The sequence below is a fragment of the Salvelinus namaycush genome, unplaced genomic scaffold (genome assembly GCF_016432855.1).
Source record: "Salvelinus namaycush isolate Seneca unplaced genomic scaffold, SaNama_1.0 Scaffold468, whole genome shotgun sequence".
In the NCBI taxonomy this organism is placed as follows: domain Eukaryota; kingdom Metazoa; phylum Chordata; class Actinopteri; order Salmoniformes; family Salmonidae; genus Salvelinus; species Salvelinus namaycush.
The window spans coordinates 15,293-28,452 of record NW_024061162.1 but is presented as its reverse complement, the minus strand read 5'-3'; the positions used below and the strand labels follow the sequence as shown (position 1 = coordinate 28,452).

Here is a 13,160-nt window from a genome sequence, read left to right as displayed (position 1 = left end):
ACTATTAACATGGGCTAAAAACACCCACTATTAACATGGGCTAAAAACACACTATTAACATGGCTAAAACACCACTATTAACATGGACTAAAAACCCACTATTAACATGGCTAAAACACCACTATTAACATGGACTAAAAACACCACTATTAACATGACTAAAACACCACTATTAACATGGGTTAAAAACAACCCACTATTAACATTTGGTTAAAACACCACTATTAACATGGACTAAAACACCAACATGGGCTAAAAACACCACTATTAACATGGGTTGAAAACACCACTATTAACATGGACTAAAAACACCACTATTAACATGGACTAAAAACACCACTATTAACATGGACTAAAAACACCACTATTAACATGGGTTGAAAACACCACTATTAACATGGGTTGAAAACACCACTATTAACATGGGCTAAAAACACCACTATTAACATGGACTAAAAACACCACTATTAACATGGGCTAAAAACACCACTATTAACATGGGCTAAAAACACCACTATTAACATGGGCTAAAAACACCACTATTACATGGGCTAAAACACCACTATTAACATGGACTAAAAACACCAACATGGACTAAAAACACCACTATTAACATGGACTAAAACACCACTATTAACATGGTTAAAACACCACTATTACATGGATAAAAACACCACTATTACATGGGTTAAAACACCACTATTAACATGGGTTAAAAACACCACTATTAACATGGGTTAAAAACACCACTATTAACATGGGCTAAAAACACCACTATTAACATGGGTTAAAAAACACCACTATTAACATGGGCTAAAAAACACCACTATTAACATGGACTAAAAACACCAACATGGGCTAAAAACACCACTATTAACATGGGCTAAAACACACTATTAACATGGGCTAAAACACCACTATTAACATGGTACTAAAAACACCACTATTAACATGGGACTAAAACACCACTATTAACATGGGCTAAAACACCACACTATTACATGGGCTAAAAACACCACTATTAACATGGACTAGAAACACCACTATTAACATGGACTAAAACACCACTGTTAACATGACTAAAAACACCCTATTAACATGGCAAAAAACACACTATTAACATGGGTTAAAAACACCACTATTAACATGGCATAAAACACCACTATTAACATGGGTTAAAAACACCACTATTAACTGGACTAAAAACACCAACATGGGCTAAAAACACCACTATTACATGGCTAAAAACACCACTATTAACATGGACTAAAACACCACTATTAACATGGACTAAAACACCACTGTTACATGGCTAAAACACCACATGGACTAAAACACCACTATAACATGGGCTAAAAACACCACTATTAACATGGGCTAAAAACACCACTATTAACATGGACTAAAAACACCACTATTAACATGGACTAAAACACCACTATTAACATGGGCTAAAAACACCACTATTAACATGGGCTAAAAACACCACTATTAACATGGACTAGAAACACCACTATTAACATGGACTAAAACACCACTGTTAACATGGACTAAAACACCACTGTTAACATGGACTAAAAACACCACTATTAACATGGACTAAAACACCACTATTAACATGGACTAAAAACACCACTATTAACATGGACTAAAAACACCACTATTAACATGGGTTAAAAACACCACTATTAACATGGGTTAAAAACACCACTATTAACATGGACTAAAAACACCACTATTAACATGGGTTAAAAACACCACTATTAACATGGACTAAAAACACCAACATGGGCTAAAAACACCACTATTAACATGGGCTAAAAACACCACTATTAACATGGACTAAAAACACCACTATTAACATGGGCTAAAAACACCACTATTAACATGGACTAAAAACACCACTATTAACATGGACTAAAACACCACTATTAACATGGACTAAAAACACCACTATTAACATGGACTAAAAACACCACTATTAACATGGGCTAAAAACACCACTATTAACATGGACTAAAAACACCACTATTAACATGGGCTAAAAACACCACTATTAACATGGACTAAAAACACCACTATTAACATGGACTAAAAACACTAACATGGACTAAAAACACTAACATGGGCTAAAAACACCACTATTAACATGGGCTGAAAACACCACTATTAACATGGACTAAAAACACCACTATTAACATGGGCTAAAAACACCACTATTAACATGGACTAAAAACACCACTATTAACATGGGCTAAAAACACCACTATTAACACCACTATTAACACCACTATTAACATGGGCTAAAAACACCACTATTAACATGGGCTAAAAACACCACTATTAACATGGACTAAAAACACCACTATTAACATGGGCTAAAAACACCACTATTAACATGGACTAAAAACACCACTATTAACATGGACTAAAAACACCACTATTAACATGGACTAAAAACACCACTATTAACATGGACTAAAAACACCACTATTAACATGGGTTGAAAACACCACTATTAACATGGGTTGAAAACACCACTATTAACATGGGTTGAAAACAGACAAAGCAGTGTTGTGTCTGCAAAATGTCAACAAAAATATATTCCGTTTATTTGTCATATTAAAAAAAACTGTATTTAAGTAGAGCAATCCTGATTGGAAGTACACTGAGCATCGAACCCAGAACGGAAGCTCTATCAGATCAAAATGCTGTTGAAATCCAACCAACTGTTGAATTGGACTTAAAAATCACTCAGATCCAAAATGGCAGGTGTGTTTCAGTGTTACCTGATAAAAGGAAGGCTGTTTCAGCCAGCATTTCCACCTCAGCAGCGACTGGACAGGGCCGGCAGCCTGAGGGCGAGGGATAAGGGGCCGCCGCTCTCCTTTCTCTTCTTCATCCTCCTCCTCCTCTTCCCTCTTCTCTTCCCCTGCTCCCCTCTGCTCTTCACGTGTGCCCAAGTGAAAGAGGACAGAGGAAAGAGCACCGATACCCAGCACGATGAGGCTCAGGTTCTGAAAGAAAAAATAAATAGAGAATGAAAAGTATAAATGGATGGACGTAAATATCTCCTCTTCATCCCTCCCTGAAGTTGTCTAATATTGTTATACAGTTATTTACTTTTTAATAACAGTGTTCAAATGACATACTGAAGGTCTAGCATGAGCCTACAGTGCATTTCAACAAGCACTTCCTTTAAAAAACATGAGGAAGAAGATGACATCATCATCATCAAGATAATGAGTCGTGAACGGTTGTGGTCATACGCACATTCTTAAAAGAAAAGGTTTTCAAGATTAAATTGTATCATGAATTTGCATCAACTGTACAGGAAACAAAACACAATCTGAGACCAACCCTGATCTAGTCACTCTGAATATAGGGATATCTATGGGGTAATGTATGGCTCTGAAAATAGAGATATCTATGGGGTAATGTATGGCTCTGCTCACCCTGAATATAGGGATATCTATGGAGTAATGTATGGCTCTGCTCACCCTGAATATAGGGATATCTATGGGGTAATGTATGGCTCTGAATATAGGGATATCTATGAGGTAATGTATGGCTCTACTCACCCTGAATATAGGGATATCTATGAGGTAATGTATGGCTCTGCTCACCCTGAATATAGGGATATCTATGGGGTAATGTATGGCTCTGCTCACCCTGAAAATAGAGATATCTATGGAGTAATGTATGGCTCTGCTCACCCTGAATATAGGGATATCTATGGAGTAATGTATGGCTCTGCTCACCCTGAATATAGGGATATCTATGGGGTAATGTATGGCTCTGCTCACCCTGAATATAGGGATATCTATGGGGTAATGTATGGCTCTGCTCACCCTGAATATAGGGATATCTATGAGGCAATGTATGGCTCTAAATATAGGGATATCTATGAGGTAATGTATGGCTCTGAATATAGGGATATCTATGAGGTAATGTATGGCTCTGCTCACCCTGCATATAGGGATATCTATGAGGCAATGTATGGTTCTGCTCACCCTGAATATAGGGATATATATGGTGTAATGTATGGCTCTGCTCACCCTGAATATAGGGATATCTATGAGGTAACGTATGGCTCTGAAAATAGGGATATCTATGAGGTAATGTATGGCTCTGCTCACCCTGAATATAGGGATATCTATGAGGTAATGTATGGCTCTGAATATAGGGATATCTATGGAGTAATGTATGGCTCTGCTCACCCTGAATATAGGGATATCTATGGGGTAATGTATGGCTCTGAATATAGGGATATCTATGAGGTAATGTATGGCTCTACTCACCCTGAATATAGGGATATCTATGAGGTAATGTATGGCTTTACTCACCCTGAATATAGGGATATCTATGAGGTAATGTATGGCTCTGCTCACCCTGAATATAGGGATATCTATGAGGTAATGTATGGCTCTACTCACCCTGAATATAGGGATATCTATGAGGTAATGTATGGCTCTACTCACCCTGAATATAGGGATATCTATGAGGTAATGTATGGCTCTACTCACCCTGAATATAGGGATATCTATGAGGTAATGTATGGCTCTGAATATAGGGATATCTATGAGGTAATGTATGGCTCTGCTCACCCTGCATATAGGGATATCTATGAGGCAATGTATGGTTCTGCTCACCCTGAATATAGGGATATATATGGTGTAATGTATGGCTCTGCTCACCCTGAATATAGGGATATCTATGAGGTAACGTATGGCTCTGAAAATAGGGATATCTATGAGGTAATGTATGGCTCTGCTCACCCTGAATATAGGGATATCTATGAGGTAATGTATGGCTCTGAATATAGGGATATCTATGGAGTAATGTATGGCTCTGCTCACCCTGAATATAGGGATATCTATGGGGTAATGTATGGCTCTGAATATAGGGATATCTATGAGGTAATGTATGGCTCTACTCACCCTGAATATAGGGATATCTATGAGGTAATGTATGGCTTTACTCACCCTGAATATAGGGATATCTATGAGGTAATGTATGGCTCTGCTCACCCTGAATATAGGGATATCTATGAGGTAATGTATGGCTCTACTCACCCTGAATATAGGGATATCTATGAGGTAATGTATGGCTCTACTCACCCTGAATATAGGGATATCTATGAGGTAATGTATGGCTCTACTCACCCTGAATATAGGGATATCTATGAGGTAATGTATGGCTCTACTCACCCTGAATATAGGGATATCTATGAGGTAATGTATGGCTCTACTCACCCTGAATATAGGGATATCTATGAGGTAATGTATGGCTCTGAATATAGGGATATCTATGAGGTAATGTATGGCTCTGCTCACCCTGAATATAGGGATATCTATGGGGTAATGTATGGCTCTGCTCACCCTGAATATAGGGATATCTATGAGGTAATGTATGGCTCTGAATATAGGGATATCTATGAGGTAATGTATGGCTCTGCTCACCCTGAATATAGGGATATCTATGGGGTAATGTATGGCTCTGCTCACCCTGAATATAGGGATATCTATGGGGTAATGTATGGCTCTGCTCACCCTGAAAATAGAGATATCTATGGAGTAATGTATGGCTCTGCTCACCCTGAATATAGGGATATCTATGGAGTAATGTATGGCTCTGCTCACCCTGAATATAGGGATATCTATGGGGTAATGTATGGCTCTGCTCACCCTGAATATAGGGATATCTATGAGGTAATGTATGGCTCTACTCACCCTGAATATAGGGATATCTATGAGGTAATGTATGGCTCTACTCACCCTGAATATAGGGATATCTATGAGGTAATGTATGGCTCTGCTCACCCTGAATATAGGGATATATATGGTGTAATGTATGGCTCTGCTCACCCTGAATATAGGGATATCTATGAGGTAATGTATGGCTCTACTCACCCTGAATATAGGGATATCTATGAGGTAATGTATGGCTCTGCTCACCCTGAATATAGGGATATATATGGTGTAATGTATGGCTCTGCTCACCCTGAATATAGGGATATCTATGAGGTAATGTATGGTTCTGCTCACCCTGAATATAGGGATATATATGGTGTAATGTATGGCTCTGCTCACCCTGAATATAGGGATATCTATGAGGTAATGTATGGCTCTACTCACCCTGAATATAGGGATATCTATGAGGTAATGTATGGCTCTACTCACCCTGAATATAGGGATATCTATGAGGTAATGTATGGCTCTGCTCACCCTGAATATAGGGATATATATGGTGTAATGTATGGCTCTGCTCACCCTGAATATAGGGATATCTATGAGGTAATGTATGGTTCTGCTCACCCTGAATATAGGGATATATATGGTGTAATGTATGGCTCTGCTCACCCTGAATATAGGGATATCTATGAGGTAACGTATGGCTCTGAAAATAGGGATATCTATGAGGTAATGTATGGCTCTGCTCACCCTGAATATAGGGATATCTATGAGGTAATGTATGGCTCTGAATATAGGGATATCTATGGAGTAATGTATGGCTCTGCTCACCCTGAATATAGGGATATCTATGGGGTAATGTATGGCTCTGAATATAGGGATATCTATGAGGTAATGTATGGCTCTACTCACCCTGAATATAGGGATATCTATGAGGTAATGTATGGCTTTACTCACCCTGAATATAGGGATATCTATGAGGTAATGTATGGCTCTGCTCACCCTGAATATAGGGATATCTATGAGGTAATGTATGGCTCTACTCACCCTGAATATAGGGATATCTATGAGGTAATGTATGGCTCTACTCACCCTGAATATAGGGATATCTATGAGGTAATGTATGGCTCTACTCACCCTGAATATAGGGATATCTATGAGGTAATGTATGGCTCTGAATATAGGGATATCTATGAGGTAATGTATGGCTCTACTCACCCTGAATATAGGGATATCTATGAGGTAATGTATGGCTCTGAATATAGGGATATCTATGAGGTAATGTATGGCTCTGCTCACCCTGCATATAGGGATATCTATGAGGCAATGTATGGTTCTGCTCACCCTGAATATAGGGATATATATGGTGTAATGTATGGCTCTGCTCACCCTGAATATAGGGATATCTATGAGGTAACGTATGGCTCTGAAAATAGGGATATCTATGAGGTAATGTATGGCTCTGCTCACCCTGAATATAGGGATATCTATGAGGTAATGTATGGCTCTGAATATAGGGATATCTATGGAGTAATGTATGGCTCTGCTCACCCTGAATATAGGGATATCTATGGGGTAATGTATGGCTCTGAATATAGGGATATCTATGAGGTAATGTATGGCTCTACTCACCCTGAATATAGGGATATCTATGAGGTAATGTATGGCTTTACTCACCCTGAATATAGGGATATCTATGAGGTAATGTATGGCTCTGCTCACCCTGAATATAGGGATATCCATGAGGTAATGTATGGCTCTACTCACCCTGAATATAGGGATATCTATAAGGTAATGTATGGCTCTACTCACCCTGAATATAGGGATATCTATGAGGTAATGTATGGCTCTACTCACCCTGAATATAGGGATATCTATGAGGTAATGTATGGCTCTGAATATAGGGATATCTATGGAGTAATGTATGGCTCTGCTCACCCTGAATATAGGGATATCTATGGGGTAATGTATGGCTCTGCTCACCCTGAATATAGGGATATCTATGGGGTAATGTATGGCTCTGCTCACCCTGAATATAGGGATATCTATGAGGCAATGTATGGCTCTGAATATAGGGATATCTATGAGGTAATGTATGGCTCTGAATATAGGGATATCTATGAGGTAATGTATGGCTCTGCTCACCCTGAATATAGGGATACCTATGAGGCAATGTATGGTTCTGCTCACCCTGAATATAGTGATATCTATGGTGTAATGTATGGCTCTGCTCACCCTGAATATAGGGATATCTATGAGGTAATGTATGGCTCTGAATATAGGGATATCTATGGAGTAATGTATGGCTCTGCTCACCCTGAATATAGGGATATCTATGGGGTAATGTATGGCGCTGAATATAGGGATATCTATGAGGTAATGTATGGCTCTACTCACCCTGAATATAGGGATATCTATGAGGTAATGTATGGCTCTGCTCACCCTGAATATAGGGATATCTATGAGGTAATGTATGGCTCTACTCACCCTGAATATAGGGATATCTATGAGGTAATGTATGGCTCTACTCACCCTGAATATAGGGATATCTAGGAGGTAATGTATGGCTCTGAATATAGGGATATCTATGGAGTAATGTATGGCTCTGAATATAGGGATATCTATGGAGTAATGTATGGCTCTGCTCACCCTGAATATAGGGATATCTATGGGGTAATGTATGGCTCTGAATATAGGGATATCTATGAGGTAATGTATGGCTCTACTCACCCTGAATATAGGGATATCTATGAGGTAATGTATGGCTCTACTCACCCTGAATATAGGGATATCTATGGGGTAATGTATGGCTCTGAATATAGGGATATCTATGAGGTAATTTATGGCTCTGAATATAGGGATATCTATGAGGTAATGTATGGCTCTACTCACCCTGAATATAGGGATATCTATGGGGTAATGTATGGCTCTACTCACCCTGAATATAGGGATATCTATGGGCCCAAGGGTCTCAGTGAGAGAGGGGTCCTCATCTGATCCGGTCTGGAAGTGGAACAGCAGATAGGCCACAGCGTACACTGTTATATTGGCCATCACTGTAAACGCATACCTGGGAGAGGAGAACAAGAGGTGGAACTCCTTCCAGCACTGGGGAACACTCAGGCACCCCTTCCAGCACTGGGGAACACTCAGGCACCCCTTCCAGCACTGGGGAACACTCAGGCACCCCTTCCAGCACTGGGGAACACTCAGGCACCCCTTCCAGCACTGGGGAACACTCAGGCACCCCTTCCAGCACTGGGGAACACTCAGGCACCCCTTCCAGCACTGGGGAACACTCAGGCACCCCTTCCAGCACTGGGGAACACTCAGGCACCCCTTCCAGCACTGGGGAACACTCAGGCACCCCTTCCAGCACTGGGGAACACTCAGGCACCCCTTCCAGCACTGGGGAACACTCAGGCACCCCTTCCAGCACTGGGGAACACTCAGGCACCCCTTCCAGCACTGGGGAACACTCAGGCACCCCTTCCAGCACTGGGGAACACTCAGGCACCCCTTCCAGCACTGGGGAACACTCAGGCACCCCTTCCAGCACTGGGGAACACTCAGGCCCCCCTTCCAGCACTGGGGAACACTCAGGCCCCCCTTCCAGCACTGGGGAACACTCAGGTCCCCCTTCCAGCACTGGGGAACACTCAGGTCCCCCTTCCAGCACTGGGGAACACTCAGGTCCCCCTTCCAGCACTGTGGAACACTCAGGTCCCCCCTTCCAGCACTGGGGAACACTCAGGTCCCCCTTCCAGCACTGGGGAACACTCAGGTCCCCCTTCCAGCACTGGGGAACACTCAGGTCCCCCTTCCAGCACTGGGGAACACTCAGGTCCCCCTTCCAGCACTGGGGAACACTCAGGTCCCCCTTCCAGCACTGGGGAACATGCCGTGCCCACACCCCCTCTATTTCTATGGGCATATTATTATAAATATTTTCTTAACTGCATTGTAGGTTAAGGGCTTGTAATTAAGCATTTCACTGTGAGGTGAACTGTAACCTGTTGTATTCGGCACATGTGACAAATAAAATTTGATTTGATTGACCATGCAGACTGAACGTGTCTCGTGGTCGAGCAACAACACGTGCTCCTTGAGTGACAGGGGGCGGGGCTAGGTCTGTGTGGAAAGCGGCATGGAGAGAGAGCGGAGAGAGATGACTGAAGTAGCCAAGTAAACTATAAAAATGGATGTTACACACAGCATATCCCATTTAACAAACCAAACATACAAAATAACATTATTGAAGCTAACATAAAAACCCAAACCGGTTCGTGCATTAATACCGGTATATCGTAAAATATGGTATACCGCCCTAGCTCCATCCTGGTTATTTACCTGTAAGCAGTGAGCTCCACCTTGGTGGTCCCTAGCTCCATCCTGGTTATTTACCTGTAAGCAGTGAGCTCCACCTTGGCGTGTTCGCAGGACACCAGCTCAGGGATGAGTGACAGGTGTGAGATCTGCGTTGCAGCCCAGCCGAACTGGAAGATGATGATGAACGGGATGAAGTAGGTCAGGCTGACCCACTGAGAGGTGTACTGGTCACACCCCACACACTGATTAAAGATGAACGCAAAGGACATCAGCACACTGACCGTACCTGGAGAGGGGGAGGGGATGTTACTGTGTGGATCTCACTTTACCAACAGCAGCCTCGTCATTCATTAAGCTCATCTTACTCCGAACCCAATAAATAAAGAGGGGAGCGAGGTTAGCTCTATGAAGACATGACACAGCCCAGGCACAGGAAGGGGAATGAGGTCACAGCCCAGACACAGGAAAGGGGAATGAGGTCACAGCCCAGACACAGGAAAGGGGAATGAGGTCACAGCCCAGGCACAGGAAAGGGGAATGAGGTCACAGCCCAGACACAGGAAAGGGGAATGAGGTCACAGCCCAGACACAGGAAAGGGGAATGAGGTCACAGCCCAGACACAGGAAAGGGGAATGAGGTCACAGCCCAGACACAGGAAAGGGGAATGAGGTCACAGCCCAGACACAGGAAAGGGGAATGAGGTCACAGCCCAGACACAGGAAAGGGGAATGAGGAACCTGATAGCACATAGCTGTCTGGTAACCTGATAGCACATAGCTGTATGGTAACCTGATAGCACATAGCTGTCTGGTAACCTGATAGCACATAGCTGCCTGGTAACCTGATAGCACATAGCTGCCTGGTAACCTGATAGCACATAGCTGTCTGGTAACCTGATAGCACATAGCTGCCTGGTAACCTGATAGCACATAGCTGCCTGGTAACCTGATAGCACATAGCTGCCTGGTAACCTGATAGCACATAGCTGCCTGGTAACCTGATAGCACATAGCTGTCTGGTAACCTGATAACACATAGCTGCCTGGTAACCTGATAACACATAGCTGTCTGGTAACCTGATAGCACATAGCTGCCTGGTAACCTGATAACACATAGCTGCCTGGTAACCTGATAGCACATAGCTGCCTGGTAACCTGATAGCACATAGCTGCCTGGTAACCTGATAGCACATAGCTGTCTGGTAACCTGATAGCACATAGCTGTCTGGTAACCTGATAACACATAGCTGTCTGGTAACCTGATAGCACATAGCTGCCTGGTAACCTGATAGCACATAGCTGCCTGGTAACCTGATAGCACATAGCTGCCTGGTAACCTGATAGCACATAGCTGCCTGGTAACCTGATAGCACATAGCTGCCTGGTAACCTGATAGCACATAGCTGCCTGGTAACCTGATAGCACATAGCTGCCTGGTAACCTGATAGCACATAGCTGTCTGGTAACCTGATAACACATAGCTGCCTGGTAACCTGATAACACATAGCTGTCTGGTAACCTGATAGCACATAGCTGCCTGGTAACCTGATAACACATAGCTGCCTGGTAACCTGATAACACATAGCTGCCTGGTAACCTGAATTGCCACAAACTACCAGGGAACTGTCTGGCAGCACCTGAACGTAGGATGTGGCCTGTGCTGTGAACTAACTTCCTTATGAATGACTCAGCTTAAAGTTTGGTCACAAGACGACAATTGTTCAGTTCAACACATGTCCTTGGCAGCTATAATAGTCTTTCTTGTTCTTTTATTGTGGGCCTAGAATGGTACGGAATACATACATTGGCAATTGTAAGATCCAAAAATTACATAATTTGACTAATTCATCATTTTATCATAATTACAGTGTAGCAATCAACCAATGCACCTATATGAAACAGGTATACACTCACCCACTAAATGCCATGTCTTCCTCTTGCCGTATGTCCCACACCCCGGCGTCCGGTCCGACTCGTAGCCGATAAGGGGTGTGCAGACCCCGTCCGCTATCTGCCCCACCAGCAGTAACACACCTGCATAGGTGTTCTGAAAGCCCAGCACGGAGTGGTAGTACACCAGCAGATAGGTGAACCACATAGACGCACACAGGTCGTTCAGAAAGTGTCCCACGGCGTAACTCAGCCGCCGACAAAAAGGCAGAGACCTCTGTGTGTAGTCTGACATGATTGCTTCGAGAATATTAGGTAATTCTCTGAAAAATATATATATACAAATTATAGTCAAATTGTTGTTTGGAGATCTTTTGATGACCTAATATGTTCGCCTAAATACGACCAAATAGGTTATCTGAATACTCAACAAGCAAAAATACAATTCCACATTGAAAACAAATATTAGGTCCTACTTGTGTGAGTACAGATCATTATTCCCCAACATGTCCGTGTCCATCTGATCACACAACATTGTGCCAGTTTCCTTACGATCAGCTGACTGTTATGAAGAGAAAAAAAATCGATATATATTCAGGCACCTAACAAAACACCTCGACCACTGTCCTTACCTCAGCCAACCCCCTAACCAGGTTACGCGGTTAACTTGTTAAAGTAAAGTAACGCCTCGCCGCTTCCCCATTCATAACATATCCGTTTCACATACATATCTCGGTAATCGATATTAGAGATAATACCGATTGAATTCCAACGATATTCGCCTCCTCGGTATTTTTTGGAATAAACATACACTATGATTATGTTACATGACAACAACAATGGCCGAAAGCGTTCCGGTGAAATGAAGGGAAAGACTGAGGCCCCGTTCCCGTTCTGGACCAATAGGAACGCAGGTCTGCTCTGCTCCCACGTGATGCTGACAGATGTTTTTCCCGGAAGAGGGATGACTTCATTCCTGATACATTAGTTCATTTGCATCTGTAATACATTGTTTCTTCTCAATTTAAAATCAGATAAGATACATTGTTCAAACGTTTCATTATATTATTTTGTGATTGATTTTAAGTTTAGAACTACACGTATAGGCTTTCTGTGCTACTATAATATAAATACAAGTATCTGTGTGATTGAATACTGAAAGTGATTTCATCACTCAAGTCTAGATTCAGTCCAGTGATCAAGTATTTCTCAGGGTCAGAGTTCATCACATGCTTTACTCTGAAGAGCT

General features: G+C 42.1%; 1 protein-coding gene across 1 annotated transcript in view; it reads right to left on the bottom strand.

The window, feature by feature from the left end:
* The window catches only part of LOC120041446 (major facilitator superfamily domain-containing protein 12-like), a 19,522-nt gene extending 6,732 nt beyond the window's left edge, over positions 1-12,790 (bottom strand). Inside the window, exons 1-4 of the mRNA XM_038986409.1 lie at positions 11,936-12,790; positions 10,098-10,308; positions 8,631-8,763; positions 2,790-3,017 (exon numbers count right to left, since the gene is read on the bottom strand). Coding sequence (XP_038842337.1) covers positions 2,790-3,017; positions 8,631-8,763; positions 10,098-10,308; positions 11,936-12,206 — 843 coding nt within the window. The 5' untranslated portion in view covers positions 12,207-12,790. The remainder of the gene's footprint in view (positions 1-2,789; positions 3,018-8,630; positions 8,764-10,097; positions 10,309-11,935) is intronic.
* Positions 12,791-13,160: the final 370 nt, after the last annotated feature.